This window comes from Rhynchophorus ferrugineus, unplaced genomic scaffold (assembly GCF_030347505.1).
Source record: "Rhynchophorus ferrugineus isolate W39M unplaced genomic scaffold, kcgeb_rfMv2 rfM8, whole genome shotgun sequence".
NCBI classification, from domain to species: Eukaryota; Metazoa; Arthropoda; class Insecta; order Coleoptera; family Curculionidae; genus Rhynchophorus; species Rhynchophorus ferrugineus.
Window position 1 is genome coordinate 35,088,676 of NW_027472587.1, and position 20,543 is coordinate 35,109,218.

Below are 20,543 nucleotides of genomic sequence, written 5' to 3' on the forward strand. Positions count from 1 at the left end.
GGTGAGTTCTGTTATATTTCCGATATGTTAACTATTAAATATTGTTTTCTTTTATACTCTAGGTCTAATTTCGTCTACACCGCGCGAGTGCTTATTGGTTTGATGGTGTGTAGAGTATATTCGAATTTAAAGAAATGAACTTGTGAATTACAGCAGGATTATTGCTAATTCAAAAACCCTTCAGGTAATTGTCCTAATTATTTAATTAAAATACAATCTACATGATAATATTCATGAGATTGAAGGGTTGGGAAGATATCACAGAATAAATAGTATAAATTACAAAATAGCCAGAGATCTCATGAACACCAGGCTAACATCATTTAACTTTTTTACGAAAGTATGTCATTATAGATAAAAATGCGTAGTTACTCGCAGTAATTTAAATATGAGGTAGTAAATGTTAAAACAAAAAGTTAAAAACTTCAAGTCAATGCAACTGATTTTTCATAGTAGGCAAATCATCTTGTATATAATGACGTAAGTTCAAGAGATATGTCTAGTAGTTTCTAATGCTTTAATAATATATGGTAAAATATTCTTTTTAATTGTTTCAGGTAAGTGCGAATAAGCATTAAATTAATACGAACTCAATCATTACGAACGAGTTGAAAAATAGGAATCTATAAATAAGTGGTTGCAGACAACATAATAAAATTATGTATAATTATTTTTGGGGGAAAGTTCCTTTGATTGAGTCTAAATATACGCATAATTTGGTGGAGGTATGTTATTATGTGTAAAAATATTTTTAATTCGTTGATGCCAATTAGGTGAAGGACCTTTTTTAAATACAATATCTGTGGATGATTTAGGGTAAATTATTTTATTAGTTTACGATGCAGAATTACACCTTTCGATATTAGTAATTTATCATTAATTAAAAGTAGGAATCTGTAAAGTTCATATATATTTAAAAAAAATTGAACCCGACATACAACTATTTTTGAGCAATATAATTACGTTGAATTGTGTTAAAATGTTTTTATTATATATTTTTAATATAATGATGTCGATTTGGTGAAGGTGATTTATTAAAAATTTGGTATCTAGATGATAGGGTATTTCATAATATATTAGAAATTATTTTATATAAGATTAGGCTAAGTATTTATTATTTTATTATTCGTTTGATGCCCTTTGTAATTAGATTTCTATGGCAATTCTCATAAGAATTTTGAACTTGAATATGTTTTTTATATATTTGATGTGAATTTGGTGAAGGTAATTTATTGGCTTATATAAGCAATAATATTTTATACATTTTGATTGTTGAGTTATTTTATATGGAGTTTGAATGTAATACGGTAGTTCGAAAAAGGTATTTATTTTCATATTTATGGAAGGATTCTTAATATATCTGATTTATTAAAGATTCGAAATACAACACAGATCAATACAAATAAATCTATGTACAGGGATGTAAATGACAGTAGTTTTAAAATTAAACAAAAATTAAATGGAATTACCCTAAAATGTGTATCAAAGCCTAACTAGCCATATAATAGTGGAAAATTTGATAAGGAGAAAAGAAATGGAAATTCAATGACTGTGAGTTGATCAAAAATATCAATAAAGACCACATGTGTGATTGACGAGCCGTACATTATTTATATGTTTATAGGTTTCTAATGTTTAGGGTTGAGTTACACAGAAGTGACTAAGCCTACTAAGAGATGAATTAGTTTGCATACTCTTTTTATAATAACTCCTGATATAAACAGAGTTTGTATCTGTGCATAATAGGGGAATAATTGATAAAATAGAAATAATACAACACTGCCCAGTGAATACATTTTATTTGACCTTTCTACTCCCGAAAACTTACATTACAATGATTATAGCATTCTAAACTAGAACTTAAATTTATTAATAAAGTAAGAAATTTGACATCGCTAAATGTAATCATGCAATAATATATTAGTTTCAAATTATTAACACAATTAATTAGTTATTTTCCTACTATAATATCAGTTTAATTTCGAACAATGCTAAAACCAATATATTTATAAAACGTGTTGTGGGATGTGGATTAATTAAACTGGACCAGAGAACAATGTAAGTATTCGAATTACAGATAGAATCTAAACATAATAATGATATTAATTATTGCAGTAAATATATCTATATTAGTGATCGTTATATAGAACAACCTACATCTGTATGATATACAGGTATAACTTAGATAATAGTTTTATAACATGAATAAATGCTACAAAAATGTTTCTTCCATAAACGTACTTACTTAGATGTAAAATCATAATTTGTAAACCTCCTTATCTATGTTATATGGCAGTAATTCTAAAGTAAAATTATAAACATCTGAAGAAAAAAACAAACTGTTGATGTAAAGTAAAATAACAGCTTGCTACTAAATAATGATTTAAAATAGGCAAACATGCTTATATCTAAAATAAACCACTGCACCGATCAAGTTAATTAGGCGCGATTGTTTTACATAAAAATAATTAAAAAAAAGAACTTATACATATTGGTAACACCAGGATTTTTTTTTAGTGAACTGAAAACTTTACATGAGATAAAAGAGACTAAAAACTGAGTTAAAACCAAGTAAAGGCAAACGTTAGATAGGGAATCTGAATCTGAATGATTTTCGTGGAACTATTTATTTATTTAGCTGTCATAACCCTGGCATTATGCAAAGTTAAGAGAGCTTGAAATGAACATCCATTTACTGAGACTCCTTTTCGTTATTAAATTAACAAATCCATGCGACGTATTGTGATTATTGAAAATAAAAGGTTAAAATCGAATGTACAATTATTTAGAAATTATGATTAAAAACTATTTATTACATAAACGTAGGAATATTGAGAACTGCAAAGATATAGAGGGTTTTTGGCATATAACATATTATTTTGGTATCTTATGAGCGACACTCCCTTCATCTGCGAACAACTATCATATATTTAATTTGGCAGTTGCGTTAACGACGGTCACAAAATGAAACAACTTCAGCCTCTGCTTTATAAAATCACAATTTTATCACACTGTTCCTTCTTCATTCGTGGTTTCCTTTACTCATTAACGCTCATACACAATCATTTAGCTTTTAAAAATAGTTATGAATTCTATAAGACACCTGCATCAGTCCATATAATAACATTTATATTAATGGAATTTCTTTACACCTTCGATTGTGTGATATATTAATAAATGTATATATATTGAAACATAAATAAGAACAACTATGTTCCAAACTGTATGGAGAAGCATTATCCTAAAATTATACAATAGGATGGAGGGTTAAACTAAGCTATGAGAGAGGTGTAAAAATAATTCCACGATAGAAAAATAAAACTGTACATTGATTCGTTATTTTACATTTGTGAATATTTAGTCCAAAACGATAATCTCCAAATTTTGTACACTGACGGCATTTCCATTGACGATGATTAGCGGGATTTCAAACTCTCCGACTGCTTCTGGGCTGGTGCTATCTTCGGTGTTATCGATAGCAGTATCATTTAGCTATATGTTCTTCGTGATATCCAGAGCGATGAGTAGTTCTTCGCCTTGCAGGAGAGAACTGTTTACTGGGGCGTTCACCTAGAAAAAATCAAAGTCCTTACCATAAACGTATTAAATTGATATTAGATTTTATTTCGTACCTCGTAATCTTGCTGTGTCAAGTCCAACAATGACGGTATTCCGGAAGCGTTGGGTTCCAAGAGGGACAGCGAATTCTTCCTAATCAGTTTTTTCCTGGTTTCGTCCAGCTTGAATTTTTTATATTGAAGTTGCTGGAGGGCGAGCAATTTGTATTCGGGTGTTAAACGGGCCGTCTTAACACCATCTTCGTTTCCCTAAAAACAACAAGCCAAATATAATTAATATTCTAGAATAGTATTTAATAAACATAAAGTCAATATTATTTATTTAGTATCGCATAAAATATCTCTGGTCTCAAACAAAAAAATATTTCTGGATTATAACATTGTGTACGCTACAGATATTCGGGGACAAAATAAATTAATTATGTGTTACATAAAGACTAGTAATAGATAAAATGAGTTTTACAAACATTTCATTATCACATAATACCAATTTAAATCTACATATTTTTAACCTATCTTAACCTAATTTTGTTATGTACTATATTATTTTCTTTACATCGTAAATAGATAAAAATAAAATTACGTTAATACTACCATCATGGAGTTTTACTAAACTATAAAACTATTGTGTTATCTCTGTTTTATAATTACTCTTAAATAACTAATATTCGCAGTGTATAAATACGCTATATATGACGTGTTTCTAGATATCACTACAAAATTATATTACTCAAATATCATTGGAAAATAACTTGTGGTGTCTTTGTTTAAGTTTTACAGGGTTTTTCAACAAGGACGGGTTGATGGTGAAATTGAATGAAACAGGGTATATGTGAGGTACCAATGAAATTATTTTTGAAAGGTGGACTATGGAAAGAAAAAAGGCATGGAATTTTATTTTGAATTGAATTTGAACGATGGCCTAGGTTATGTTGACCTGTTGAAGGACATTGGCCGATTGTGTTGGCATAGACTTACAATTTCAGAAAATTCTAAGGGAAAAAGTCTTGTGGGTTCAAATTACATGATCTTGATAACTATATGCTCAAATGGTTCATTATGTGGCAAGTAGCGCTCTCCTTCTGGAGCCACATACACGTCCATGACCATATCATTCAATATGAACCAAAAGAACTCTATTATCAATGTTTTGTAGTGTTCTCTCTTGAAGGTAATGGTCTTACCAATGTTGTTTTTGAGAAAGTACGTTCCATTTTTACTTGTTAGTACAAGCGTTCCTCCAAAAATGTACTTCGTCAATAAGATGTGGTTATTTGATTAAAATTGAGATCGTAACAGGCATTCATGTTGTCGATAAAGCTTTATAATTTGGTGATCAATGGTGTTAACTTACCATTATTATTTGGCATGTATGACTGCCAATGTCGACCCACCGTTATTGAAAAACCTTGCAAATATAATTAGTGTTTTTTCGTTCTTAAATGTTTATATATTTTATTCCTTTTGCAAGATACACTGAATAAAAAATGCTATATATTAATATTTAGTAAAAAAATTAAAATTTACATCAAACCCTATTATATTATTTTGAAAGTAATAGATGTTTTAGTAAATTTGATAAGCCTTAGTCTTAGTCTTAAAAACTGTCAGAAATAAATTTGTAGGGAAATATATATAGCGAAAAAAAAGACAGTTCCTAACCATAACGCTAAATGTAAATAAAGGTTATCAGTAATGCTGAATAATATAATTGTGAGCTTTTCTAAATAAGAATTTTATATCACGAATGTTTTATATTGTACATCTACTAGAATATTAGCATGAATTCATATGTTAGGTGTATGACTTGTTTCCCATTGTTTTTTATACATATTTTAAAGTCTCCTTTTTACTAACGATGGTTTATTTGGACTGGATCTACAGTTTAACCTTGTATCCGAATCACGGTCCTCGGCCTTAATCCTATCGACTGGCGAGTGACTAACTTAGAAATCTTCCCAGAAGACATCCGGTCTTACCCAGCCTGGTTTCTGGCCTGACTGGGATCATTTTCTTTGTCCGATTTTACACTCTTACCTAGGACAATCACAAACATAAATTTACGACCATGGCCCAGCAGGATTCGAACCCGCGACTATCGTAACAGTAGGTGGACCGCCCTGTCGCCTTTACCACTGCGCTAACCAAGCCGGCTCCTGTTGTTTTTGTTTCAATATATTTACAACGATGACAAGTCTACGTGAGTTACATAACCTGTCAGAATAGCAGATTTTACGATGAAAACTGATAAAACCCTTTCGACACAGTCTATGAAAGAATAAATGATTCTAAAGCACTGGAATCAATTTGTAATGTTCCTATTGCTAACATTCTGTCATTCATTATCTATGATTATAAAGGCCTGGTCAAATAAAGGAAAGTCTGTTTGGAAGTCACCATCTCCAATTACTGTTTCAAGGCCTAAATTGCCAACTATGCCGGTCGCTAGATTTAATGGAAATTGTAATGCAATAGAAATAAGTAAGGTTAAGATAAGGTTAAGTCGTCTAGCAAAATATGTATATTAAATAAATTGCTAAATAAAGTTCATAAATACTGACTGGCCGTATTCAACCTAGGGCAACGTATTACTTGGTAAGCTATGAATGAGAATCCTTGGAAACTGTAGAATATTGAACAGTTGAATAAACTGAGCTAAAAACTTCAAGGAAGCAGTCATATAGCTACGCGGCGATCACCTACACGGTGACCACGTTACTAAAAAGAACCTCTTGAACTCGGCTTGGCAGATTCATTATTTTTTCCAGCCAATGCAACACGCCTTATTGGATAAATAGTTCAAAACGTTAGACAATGAGCATCATCATCTCAAGTTTCCAAGTCATACAAAAGGAATGGTTAAATAAGCATTTGAAAGTGTCGGGTTTTTGTTTTTGTTTCCTCTCTTCAACATTTTGGGAAAGTGAATTTTCCTGCAGCCGAAAGATGGCCTTTCTTTTCTTGATCTTACTGAATACCTTTTTACAGGCCTTAAGTACCTGAATTCCTACACTTGCTCTAACTGAGTGGAGGTGAGATTTATAGCAGATAATCCGTCATATGTCAAGATTTTGCTTTTTACTTCATTAATTCTCAAATCACATGGCATCAGGTCCTTCAATGGGAATTTTATCGTGAATAATGCTCAAAGATTCAAAATCTGTATCATAAACTATACTGTTATCATCAGAGAACATTTGATAAGTCGAAATGTTTGTGGCATCATATTAAACGACATGTCCCTTTTGAAATACTTCATTTCGCATTCATGTACAGCCGATGAAATCATAGTAAGATGCCTGAAGAAGTTTGATAATTTTTATTGGATAGGTATGTTCAATAATACATTCAGCGTAAATACAATTGACAATTGAGATGATTAGATTTCAGATGTCTACAAGTTTCCTTTAGAAAACAATAAATATATCTAAAAACAACGAAGTCGACTTGGTTGGCGCAGTGATAAAAGTGACAAGACCTACTGTTGCCTATAGTCGCGGATTCGAATCCTGCTGGCGAATGGTCGTAAATTTGAGTTTGTGATTGACCTAGGCAAGACTGTAAAATCCTACAAGGAAAATGATCCAAGTCATGCCAGTAACCAAGCTGGGTAAGACCGGATGTCTTCTGGAATGATGTCGAAATTGATCACTCGCCAGTCGGTAGGTTTTTTGGACGAAGACCGTGGTTCGGAGCCCACATTAAACAGTAGGTCCAGTCCAGATAAAGCGACTTTAAAATATGTTTATAAAAAAAATAAAGATAATCGACAGTGATTCAATTGGTTAACCAATTTTTAAAGAAAACAAATTTGAAAAAAATTTAAAAATTAAGTCATATACCTAGATTTAGGAATGTAAATGTTTTTTGTTTTTGTTATATAGAAAATAGTAACAAAATACTATCACTTAGACAACAAAGCTTTAATTAAAAAATTATCTAACTTTAGAAACTCACATTTTATTTAGATTCTATAGAAACTATAGTTGTATGTAAAGAAGAAATATAGTTTATCATAATTTTACTTTTATTTCATAATATGAGAAATGAACTCTAAAAAACAATAATAAAAAAAAAACGAATAAGCGAAAGAATATTTAAAGGAGGCTTTTAAAAAATTACTCATTCAGTTTTTTCAAACATTGTATTACTATAAATTATAATTATTCGTGCGTATACCAAGTTAACAGAGGTACGGGAAAGAACAACACATTGTTTTTGAATTGGTTTTATTGACAACAATGAGACATATTGCAAAAATATGCCAATAAAATAAATTATACACACATAAAATCTAAAAATATAACCTTTATAAAAGATTACAAATATCACTAATAGCTTCATTTTATTGCTCTAAAACAACAACAAATATTCACAAACGCAGAAATCAAGTTCGAAATACCAGATATTTCTATGTAATGAGGAAATGTATACTCTTATATTGTGGAAACAGTTAATTCTCGACACGTAGTAACAAACATATAGATGTGATGTGATCTACTAAATTAAAATATACTTTTCAAAAGATTTCCAAACTATTTGTTCACTACTAGTTAGAATTTCGAATTACGCATCATGAAAAATTATTTGTTATTAAATGCTCATGCTAAATTAATGTGATCATCTTAAGTGACGGTTAAAATCGACTTTGAATGCGATTGTATAGCAGATACAAAAAATATATGAAATTCAATTTCCTTCATATACTTCATTTTCTTTCCGTAAAATGTTTTACGTCCAAAAGTTAATTTACTTCCTTAAAATATTAGAAACAGTTTCTTATAATCAGCCCAGCTTATATATTACTTATTAATTTACCTATTAGTTTAATTTAGAATTTTATATACAGTTTAATTTTATTAAATTCGAAAATTATCCATTAAAACTCCATACATGACCACATCTAATAACAGAGCAAAGTTTTATTTATATATTTATGTTACTCAACAGTTTTTTTTAAATAACTATATTGATATGACACATAGGCAATATTAACTTTAATAATGCAAATTTATTGTAGAGTTTCATCGGAAGGGAAAGCATGGCTACCCTAGATTTAATACTTATCAGTTAAAAATTCTTTGCCTATTCCACTGAGTATTAGCTATCACATGTATCACGGCTTCACAGACTTCTTGACAATGACCAATATTTTTATGACTTGAGGGCGTACATACTCAGTGAAGAATTAACATGTAAACATTAGATTTACTCATTAAGTTATTTTAAATTCACAAAGACAATATGTCTAAATTCAAATTTAATTATAGTCAAACTAACAATTTTTACAGAAAAAAAATCTAGAAGGCATAAGATTGATTTAGATTCACAGTTTCTCGACCATGTCGTAACCTATTACATTAAATGAGTTACCGAAATCCTGAGTGATATCAAGTATTTCAGAGGCACAGTGTTAATATAATCATATAATTAATATAAACTTCATTTGTTTTAATAAGATGACTGCATACAAATATATATATAATTGTATATATATTTGCATGTGTGTACAATTTCTTACATGACAAATATACTTAGATAATTAATTTATAATTTATTTTTTACATGTTATATTTTCTTTTGCGGTTGATCTAAAATGATATCTAATAGGCACAATAATGTAACATTTAAAAACATATGGTACTTCTAATTTATAACCGAGTATAAAAAAATTATTAGTCTGACATTTTAATATATAAGAGGTAGTACTGATAAAGTGTAATTATGATGAAGATAAATATAGTAAATTTTTTATTTCAAACATATTTTTGCTACTAAAGAACTAATATTTTAATGGAGATGGTATCAGGACCTTTTTTGTTATTGGGCTAGTAAATCTTTGAAATAAATTAACATTTTATTCGGACCAAGGATTCTTTTTTTTAAATATCGATAATTTTTGCCACTTTGTAGAGATCCTATGAATCATCATTAAACTTGAATATAATTGACGGTATTTAAATATACTGGGCCTAATATATCGCGTGTTTTTCTTCATCAGTACCTCCTCGTACATATATTTAAGTGATTTTTCAAAGTATAAGAGATTTGTACGTTTACTACTTTATAAAGTCACCACTGCTCAAAAGCTACAATCTATTAAGAGTGTTTAAATAGACACCTAAATTATGGTACTCATTTTAACATGTGCACTAACACTATAAAATCTATTATCTACAATGATAACATGAATATTAAAATTTTAATTATGTAACAGCGTTAGATGTAATAGTTATAGCAACGTTGCCACATTGAATCAGCAGTGGTGGATAAAAATTCTTTCCAGATTTCTTAACACCTTGTGGATATTGGATAATTAATACTGATTGAAAACAATTAGATGACTTGCTCGGATCTGAAGGTTCGGAGTACTGAAATTAATTATTTTGATTATCGATTGTACTGTGCATTAAAAGTGGAAAGAATCTTTTTTTTTAAATTGTGACCAAAACATACTGTAATGAAACATGGAATGTGTTAACTAAATGTAGAGAGCATTATATTTTTAGTAGGTTTGATCACAGTCATTTTTAGTTAGTGCGCAGGCCCACTACCACTATTTATAATTTAAGAGCATCTTGATCAGTTCATTGGCCCCCATTTGGATTTGAGTTCGTTGTGGTAAGTTTGTCTTTTACATGAAACTGGGAGGCCCCCCATGAACTGTTGAACATACTCCAAAGACTTAAGTTATCCTTAAGTTAATGTTTTTCATCTACAGCAACTCATTTATTGTTTTTTTTTTGTAATGTTTCTTTTTGTGTGTGTTTCTTCTTTGTAGACGGCAGTTAATCGAGTCTGTCCCTGAACTCAATTGTACTTTGAACTGTAGAGTCTTCAGTTAGGCGTTGATGGACTAGAAATCAATCATTAACTAAACAGGAACTACTGATACTACTGACCCAAATTCCAACGGGATTATTAAAATAATATCTATTGCATTACAATCAGTTCGAATTATTTTCATGTCTTACACGTTATTAGGTAATCACTGACTCAGAATTTGTTCGTAAGCATTGATGCTCGACGGGCCAAAAGCTATAAAACGTCAAATAAAATATTCTTCATCGAATTTCGAACAAAAATAACTCTGTAGTCCGTGATTTAACAATGTTTTTTTTTTGTTTCGAAACATAAATGGTGTAATTTTCTTAATTATGAGAATGTTTTAAAATCCTGACTGATCTATTATATTGTATATTGTTTTTTTGTATGAATCAAACACAATGAGTATCGGAACTGAATAATGTAAGCACCAGTTACATTTTGAAACACTCGTCTTTAAATAAGGCATGTGGGTAAAATAAACTTAAAGTATATTAGTAAAAAAATCTAAATTAAAAACAATAACAAAAATATGTGGTTTATTTTTTTTTTCGGTTTACAGCTGGTTTTAACAAATCCTTACGCCTGATATGTCCTAGTTGACAAATCTAATTTAAAATACTAAAACGTCTAACCCAGAAATAAAATTCGTTTGAGCTAACGACCAGAATAGTATCACTTTGTCGGGGAGGTCACTCCCCTTTCTCGTTTTTGCGTTTTGTTTTTTTTTTAAGAACTGAGATAACTCTAAATTGTTATAATTGTTAAGATCATAAGATTCCGGAACAGTCTGAGAGATCGACCAGTCACACGTTCATCGCTTTGACTTCGTCGGGGCCAGGCAGATGTACCCTGCCCTGATATCGAAACCGCTTACCAGTAGATTCATTAAAACACTGTCGCTAGGCTGGGATATACAAGCGGCTTTCGAACCGGAATTTAGTAACCAATTCTCTTTACTCTTAGGTCTGCCTCGATGGTGGTTATTCGACATTAACTGCTGCAGCAGTTCCGAGGACATTTTCTCCTTCGGTTCGTTTTTGCTCCTTTTGTTCTGGTGATCGTACGATGACGTGTTCGATCGCTTCAAGCTCGATGAACGATCTATCTGACCTATCGAGTCTATTTCCATTTTTGGGCTTATTTTTGTACTCCAGCTTCTGTTTGTATCTAAAATATAAAAAAAACACGTTGAGTGGTGATTGAAAATGGTACGTAACAATGTTTATATAGTTTCTTGACCTTGTTCCTTGTTTCTAAAGATAACGAGTGATTATTTATGTCATAAATATTTTACGTGCTACAAATATTGACGAGCGAGTTCAATATATTTAACTAGGTACTAGAAACTGCTTACTTTTTTCGTTATAAATATCTATGTTGTTGTCTTCGAGCGTTCCTCCACCTCTGTCGCTACTTTTGAGGGTGTGTTTGTTGACAGACGAACTAAGCATTTGCGCTAACGTCGAATTGTTTTCCGGTATCCTGTTTTGGTTAAGGATCTGTTCGTTGTTATTCCAGAGCAGGTCGTTGGAAATTAACAGAGGTAAATCATCCGAGAAATTCATGGGAATGAACGGCGCCTTCATAGCTAAATCAGGGTCGTCGTCCATCTGGAGGTTCATAAATGTCGACATTTGGTCTTCGTCCATTAGGGAGTTGTTCGGACTACTTAGGGAAGGTAGACTGTCTGATCCCTAAAAAATAAATAATCGGTAAAACAATAGCAACTTTCAACGAACAAATGCAGCAGATTACTTCGCACTTAAATGATAGATTCTGATATCATAAATAAGTTCTGTTTGTTTGCGAGATTGCGAATCGATGCATTTGCAATAACGTCAATATTTTTATAAGAAATATAAAAATTGAATGGCGTAAATAACGAAAGTTCACTCGACAGCTGTAAAAATAGCCGGAATACGTTTGGTCCGATTATAATAGAAAAATACCACTGACATTTTACATAAGGATACTCGTCAGCCAATCAGTTAAATACGTCGTAGTAGTCCTAACGGGATAATTTTTTAAATTAATGCAGCCTGTTTAACTGCTACAATGGATGCCTTTTTTCGCGCTATTATGAAAACTGGTTTCGCTTAATTTAAAAGTTATAATTACATTTTTAATGAGAATGCAGATATACTCTGTACGATATATATTGATAAAATATGCTGTAGAAGGTTTTAATAATGAACAATTAACACGAAAATATAAAGTGTCTCAAAATGTATGGAAAATTCAGATTTACTGTCATTTGTAGGATGAAATATTGACAACCCCAAAAAATAAAAGAGTTTGATTTAATCCAGCGAGATCAGTTACTATAGAGTATTTTTTTCACGCTATTATGAAATTTAAACGTTATATTTACATCTGTAATGATAATGCAGATAAGAGTTCTATATGATATAAATTGATAAAATACACTGTAGAAGGTTTAATTATTATAATTAAATAACCGTCATTTGTACATGTGTTAAATGTTGGCAAGTCGAAAAAATTAAACAGTTTGATAGCTGACAGTTTGTAGTGAATAAAAATGGAGCATCGTACAAGAAAACATCAACAAGAACAACATAAACAGATAATTGAAAGAAGCTCATTTTCACATCGTCGCCTATTAATTCAAAACTGCTGGAGCCATCATTAGACCTTCGAAAGAGGGACTATTCATTAGAGCAAGTGATTTGGTTTATATATATATATATATATATATATATATATATATATATATATATATATATATATATATATATATATATATGTAAAATGAGCATGAAAAAATTTCAGAACAATGAGTCATTAAACTCGTGGAGATACTTTTCTGATGCACAAATACATTTTTAGACATCCTATAGATACTTTTATCATATTTGAAACTGTTTAATATATTTTACTGGGTGTACACCTGTTATTTAATCAAAAAAAAAACAATGAACCAGCAAATTCATGATGACATTTTCCCGATGTTTTATTATAAAGTACACTTTGGGACACCCTATAGATATTTTTATCATGTTGTAAGCTATTTAACATACTTTACCGTGTGAACTCTTGTTATTTAAGAAGAAAAATACCAATAAATTAATGCGATTAATTAAAACGGAAACAATACCTTCGATAAGTTCGGAGACAGCAACTGTGGCGACGAATCCCTGAAGTCCCTGTAGGATATGAAGGGATCCGAAGGTTCGTCGTTGAGTAGCGGGCAGAAACTATTGTCTTTCAGCAGGAAGTCATCCAACATGTCCGACAGGAAAGGATGATCGTCCAAAGGTACGCACACATCGCCCGCTACTGGTGCCAGGTGTGTCAAATCGTCGGGTTCATCTTTCAACACTGAAACAACAGAGACCTTCCTGGTGAATTCGTGATCTAAACGCTCCAACTAGTTTACCTTCAAAATCTAGCATGTTTTCGGTTCGTTTTAACGCATAGAGACACACGCACCGATATATCTGTTATAAGTTATATATATAAAAAATTACGAAGAAATATGGCGATTATTACAGTCGCAACACGATTACAACTGATAAATGGATGAATCTTTCATGTTATATATGTAACACGGTTATCGTTATGGCCGTTATCAGTTTCTTCACTAATGATCAATGCAAGCCGGATAACCCAAGCGTGATCTCTTCTTAATTATTCTTTTCAGTTCAGTGTGTAAATAAAAACATCGTCGAGTCAGTAGTTTTCAATGTTACATAATTGCGGACCGACCGAACGGTTTCGGTTCGAACTGCCGTGAGGAAAAAGGGACGTTTTAATCGAAATACTGCGGTGAAGAATGTTTTTTTGTCTATGTTAGGGATCCTCGAGATCCGGTTGTATATCATCGTTTACGACTGGTCCATAAAACGTTTATGGAAGGCCCCAACCGAAAGGAAAAAATATGTTTTTTCCCTCGAAGATGCGATAAGTGTTGGCAAATATGTAGGCCCTTAAGATTTTGTATTGACCGAAGATTGCAGCATGTTACTAGTAGAGCTTCTTGATTAACAGATCGACAAACCAATAGTAAGTCACGGAAAAAGCTCGTAGCATTTTTTTCCCTTCATAGTCAATTGTAAAAAACTCAATGTATATAACAATTGTATATATGACAGCGACATCACTAAAAACTAATTGAAAATGAACATTTCGGTGCTATCGACTACAATTGATGCGTAAAAACGGACAGAATACTATCAAAGACACAACAATGTTACTATTCAACATGACCATATGTTGTAAAACCGGTAAAAACATACTTAGAAACATTAAAATGGGAATTGCTACCCCACCCGCCGTATTCCCCAGGTACTGATTCGTATAACCTGTCTGAATAGCCATTTACTTATTACAATACCAAAAAAATTTGTCGATTCGTGGATAGCTTCAAAAGATACACCGTTCTTTTGAGATGGCATCCGTTGCCCGAAAGATGGAAAAAAAAATACGGGCTATTCATGGCTAATACTTTGAATAAAATACATCGTTCCACTAGTGTCAATATTGGCGCTAGACATTGATTACAGAACTGTCTTGAACAATTTATATAAAGCCGGCTAACAAAAGAAGCTCCATCTATGGATTCCTCATGAAAAACACTATAAATCTAATTAATATCTGCGGTACGATCTTGAAATCCGATGAAACCAACACATTTTCAAAACAACTCAACTGGTGATGGAAAATAGATCACGTACAATAATTGAAAGCTTAAAAAATCATGGAGAACGAATGATGAACTGAATAATAGGAAAAATATTGATTTCCATCATGACAAGACTTGAGAAAAAAGAGTAAGGAAAGGTGGGTTTCACTTATTTTTTGTTCTGTTTTATTCATTTCCGCAATATAACATCACGTTGGACAAAATACCGATTAAAGCAAAGTTAAACTGTACTGGTTAGTCGTAAGATACACCTAACGTGACTTAAGATAAAAGATTGATTTATTAGCCAAAAGAGAGTTCCTCACTTAACTGCCAATACTTATCGAAAAATTGATGAACTTAAAACCTGACCTTAAAACATGAAATAAGGATGCTAGATCATAGCAATGTGGAAACACTATTGGATAACGCGCAAAAAAATCAGACATTTGAAACGAACCAAACCACACCAACTTTTCTTTAAATTAATTTGTGGAACACACTGATGATGAATAGAACCAAATATAAAATAAAATAGTAACACATTAAGATATAATTAATAAAGAAAATATAAGAAAACGATTTCCTTCAACACAAATACCTTCCAAAATCGTTTCCGAATTAAGAGTTCTAGAAAAAATAATGAGAAGAAAATCTAGTAACCACCCATTGTTTGCAAAACCATAAAAACAAAAATACGACTATTTTATCGGCATTCATGACATAACTATCCAAGGGAGAACAAAAATAAAATAGCATTTATCGGGCCTGTGTTTTTTATTAGGTTTTATTGAGTCTGCTTTACAAAATCGGATCTCCGCTTCGACCTTGACTTTTTTATTCGAAAAAATTAATGCACCCATCCTTGAATGGTAATTGCATGGAGTGAGATAACGATGCGTTTGACAATGTCGACGGCTAATTAAGCCCATTCTATTCGTAGATTCCGAAGTGGCAGAGAACTGGTTTAAAAATACGTACTTTTTATGGCCAAGCGATTTTTAATAGAATAAATAATTTTTTTTGTATATTTTAAAGTCTCCTTTTACCAACGAGGGTTTATCTGGACTGGACCTACAGTTTAACGTGGGCTCCGAACCGCGGTCCTCGTCATTAAAGCTATCGATTGGCCAGTGACCAACTTAGAAATCATCCCAGAAGACATCCGGTCTTACCCAGCCTGGTTACTGGCGTGACTAGGATCATTTCCCTTGTCGGATTTTGCACTCTTGCGTAGAACAATCACCAACATAAATTTACGACCATGCCCCAGCAGGATTCGAACCCGCGACTATTGTAACAATAGGAGGACCATCCTGTCGCCTTTACCACTGCGCCAACCAAGCCGGCTGAATAAATATTTAGTCAGTCCAAAATGCAGTTTTGGTTTTTTCATGTTTTTTCATCAATAACCTATGTGCCATTTTGATCTAATAGGTCCTTTTACCACCTTTCCGGTAAAAGCATTATACCATCAACATAGAACCTCTAATATTTCTGGGAGAAAAATTGAACCAAGCGATTTTTTGATGGCAATTTTTAGACCATTACGGAACTATATATAATCTGCTAGCCTAATTTTCATCAAAACATTTAAATTGGCTGAAGGACAATATAATTAGCGAATTCCTCGAATCAAACGTTGTCAGAGTGAAAGTCCGATTAAGCCGTAATTTTTGGATGGTGTTCTAGCTGCCGAATTAATTAATTCCAAACGTTCAAAACATTAATTTTTTTATTGCTAATAAATAGTTAATTAAAAAGTCGCACGTCACATTATTTGCCAGCATGTGCGAATGACCAGAATATTATTACGAATTGGAAGACCACAGGGATGCGAATAAGATGGCCTATATAGTCTGGTTATGTTTATTACTGTTAATTTTATGAAAATTTGATGAGGTTCGAAAAAAAATACTAGTTTTTATTGACAATCGAAGTAATGATCAATTATGAGTATATCATGGTTAGAATATATTGCATCTTTTATTCATGTTTTAGTTACATTTTGGAATGATTTTTGCTCTACTAATATATAGTAAACTAGCAGATATTTACTAGCGAATATGTTCAATTTGTATATATCAATATCAGTGTCATTGTTCATATTATTTATTAAATAACATGATGTGTCAGCATGTAGGTTTAATAAGAATATATAAGAAAGGGGCACTGACACTGTTGCATGCAGTATTGTATGTTTGGAGTATAAAAAATACATTGAAGCTACTGGATGAAAAATATAAAGTTATTACAGAAGAATCCAAACTACGAGTTACGTTTGGTATGAAAAAACGGAATAATTAAATCCTTAATTGAATATATCCATGCCTGTTTCTTCGATATTACAACTTATTATATTTGACAACTTTGTTTTGTTCTTCCCTAGTTTACATTCATATTTTGAATACTTCAATTAAAAGCTTTTATTTATATTATTTGAAGTTATTTAGTGAATAAGAAAGATATAATAGTACATTTGAGCAATATAGTAGGTATCTTTGATTCAAGTTTGATTTTATTTCGAGTTAAGTGGTTGAACTTGCAATTCTATTAATTAACCTAAAATATTAATTGTAATCGCATTATGACGAATTGTTTTTCGAACAGGAATATCTTTAGTTAAGTCTCCTTCCCAACAAAATACAAACATTCAACCAATAAGAATGCCAAACATAACCAAACTAAATTAAAATGCTAGTAATTTTAAGTAGTGACTATTTCTGAAGAATCCCAACCGTATTCGGTAAATTGTGGTAGTTTCCGCCTGCGTCCGTTCTTTTCTTGGTTAAAATACTGTTTATTGTTTATTTGTTTTTATACTATTCATATTTTGATTATGAATGGTCGGCAGTAAATCATCGATTTGTAAATATTGTGAATTTGTTGAATATTTTGGATTAATCTGAACAGACATATGAAAACATTCAAGAATATATATTAAACTCTTCGAGTATACGAATAATTTACAAGAACTATAACTTTGATTTATTGCAGTAGTATTTATATATTGACAAATAATTATATATTGTTTTGTTTTCTGTATTTTTTTTAATTACTTTCAACTGAAATATATTTATAAAAGGTTCTAATTTACTCTATTTATCTCTATTGCTCAAATATACGTATAATTTTCAACAACCGGCAACTTTGCAAACTCAAATCCTTCGCGCATGCGGGGATTCTCCAGAACTAGACTCTTGCAATTAAACTGCTAGAAATTTCATTCAAATGTATCATATCTTGTTTACTTCTCTGTAGTCTTGAATGAGGATGGTGGTGTTTGCGACAAAAAAAATGTTGACAATAGCGAGCATTTGAATGAATGAATAAGCACATCTGTCGGTAATTGAACACCGACATTGCAATGCAAGTAGTGGTTACGTAACGTCAGACACTAGATAAACAAACAATCGGATGCGTCGGTATTTTCAATCGTTTTGTTCATTGGATATCTTAAAAAAAGAAGGAAGATCGGAATTGTGTGTTAATCCAAGTGTTCTAATAATAGCAATGTCAAGGCCGCGGATCAGCTGACCGCCCGTACATATGAAAGGTAAACGAGCTATTCTTAGACCGTGCGACTGGCGTAAGGAAAAATGTGCCAAATATTCGTAGATTACGTGCAGAGAACGTCCACGCCAGACCGATTATGATATAAGGGCGAATTTTTCGAATGGTGGCGCATTATTTGGGGTTTTTGTTACCGTTTATCGGATTTCGCGGACTTGTTGCGTTGTAATTGTTCAGTAATTTCATAGAGTACCGCCAATATTTCATATTCTATTAGAACATAAACAAAAATTTAGTGTACGGTGGTGAACGATGGAACAAACGTTCATTTTATCATTGTGGATGAGACCTCCTATCACCAGGATCTTTACAACAAGAGAATAACAAGTTTTTGTTCAGAAATTAACCGGAAAAATCTTGGCGTTACTTGTTTTGAGACCCAAAATCAATTTAATTCCTATAATATCAATTCATATTAATACTAAAACCCTTTGAATCGATTCGATGTAAAAACTCGTGATATCTTCCTGTGATTTAGCTCAATAAAATTAATAGTTGACGAAACAATTATACTGGGGATAAGAGTACTGAAATCAAGAGAAATTATACTGTAAAAATTATGTTTACCGGTAAAAATAAGTTTTTTCTTTCACTTTCGTTTTATTTCCGCGAACATGACTCAGTTTAATTTTCACAAAAAATCTCATGGTTATGTTTGAACGAATTTTACATAAAAATAAACGAACGACAATAATATCCAAAACCTTGACCCAAAAATGATTCAGAACAAAAAAAAAACAGGTAAAAAATGAAAGTCAACATTGATGTTTTCCCGAATACGAATTTCTATCGGTATTTTATGCGGTTCAGATTCGCATCTTTCAATTAACATTCGCATGTCCTGATATGACAACGAACTATGAAAGTTAATACTAAAATAATAGTCAATAGTTATGGAAGATCAAACTCAAACCATAAGAATCAAAATACCACGACAATTTGGCATTTAGTTTAAAAGTTACGGTGATTTTAGTGAAAGAAATCTAAAAAACAAATCATAAACTCGAAGAAAACGATGGTTAAACTGGCGAAACTGCTTCGCCACCCGTCATACAGTCCAGATCCTGGTCCCAGTGATTGTTTTTTTTTGCTCAAAAAATTATTCAACTGCTAAAAAATAAGTAACTGCCGAAAATTGAGCGTATTTTGAAAGGAAAGTATACAGATACAGATACACTTTAAGATAACAGATCTTACAGGCTTTCTTTTGAGACGCCTTATATCAACAATATGTTAAAACAATTGCTTATTATGTAATTATGCAAAAAGAATACCAGAAAGTAAATTCTGCAGCTACGATAAGGCTAATTCGCTGATACTGGAGTTCTTACTATACAAGTTGCAACAGTCGAGTGCCGACTATCAGTGGGTGTTTCCTATGACTAAACAAGTTATAAGCGCGACCACTAGCATTCGGTGCCTTTAATATTTAACGTTAAGCGATGCAGCTGCGGAATTTTTCATCGTAGTTAACAAACTGACGCGAAAAAAAAAACAACAAACCGCTAAAGGTATAATTTGCTCGCTGTTATAGCAATTATTTCGCCTTGAATTTTGCTTTTTAGGTAATTAGCAATCATATCCGAGCACAAAAGACTATTCTCCGGTGTTATGAGTGTAAATAATTATACGAAAATGTGTATTTTTTTTTTCATTATGTACAATTGAAAATGGTAACCTCGTTTTCTCCTCCACCGATCACACAGTTTATTTTATTATATTGTCATGGCGCATTCACCATGTCTTGTCAAAACTTTATTTTAAGTCTCGATAATGTTTTTCCTTTTATAATCTTAAAGAAGTTTATTGTTCTATTGACAATTGGTAAGATTTTATGTACCAAACAGAATTATGATTTTAAATATTTCATACAGTTTTAATTTTATGATCAATATATTTATAACATTTTTATGTATTTTATA

General features: G+C 31.5%; 1 protein-coding gene across 4 annotated transcripts in view; it reads right to left on the minus strand.

Moving 5' to 3' along the window:
- Nucleotides 1-1,782: 1,782 nt before the first annotated feature.
- LOC143201165 (hypoxia-inducible factor 1-alpha) overlaps nt 1,783-20,543 on the minus strand; it is a 377,382-nt gene continuing 358,621 nt past the window's right edge. For 3 of the 4 annotated variants that reach the window (XM_076412063.1, XM_076412061.1, XM_076412065.1), the window contains exons 9-13: nt 13,522-13,745; nt 11,761-12,100; nt 11,281-11,573; nt 3,633-3,827; nt 1,783-3,570 (exon numbers count right to left, since the gene is read on the minus strand). In XM_076412063.1, the coding sequence (XP_076268178.1) occupies nt 3,493-3,570; nt 3,633-3,827; nt 11,281-11,573; nt 11,761-12,100; nt 13,522-13,745 (1,130 nt within the window). In that variant the 3' untranslated portion in view covers nt 1,783-3,492. Of the gene's footprint in view, nt 3,589-3,632; nt 3,828-11,280; nt 11,574-11,760; nt 12,101-13,521; nt 13,746-20,543 lie in introns of all 4 variants that reach the window. The other variant, XM_076412062.1, reaches the window with a different exon arrangement.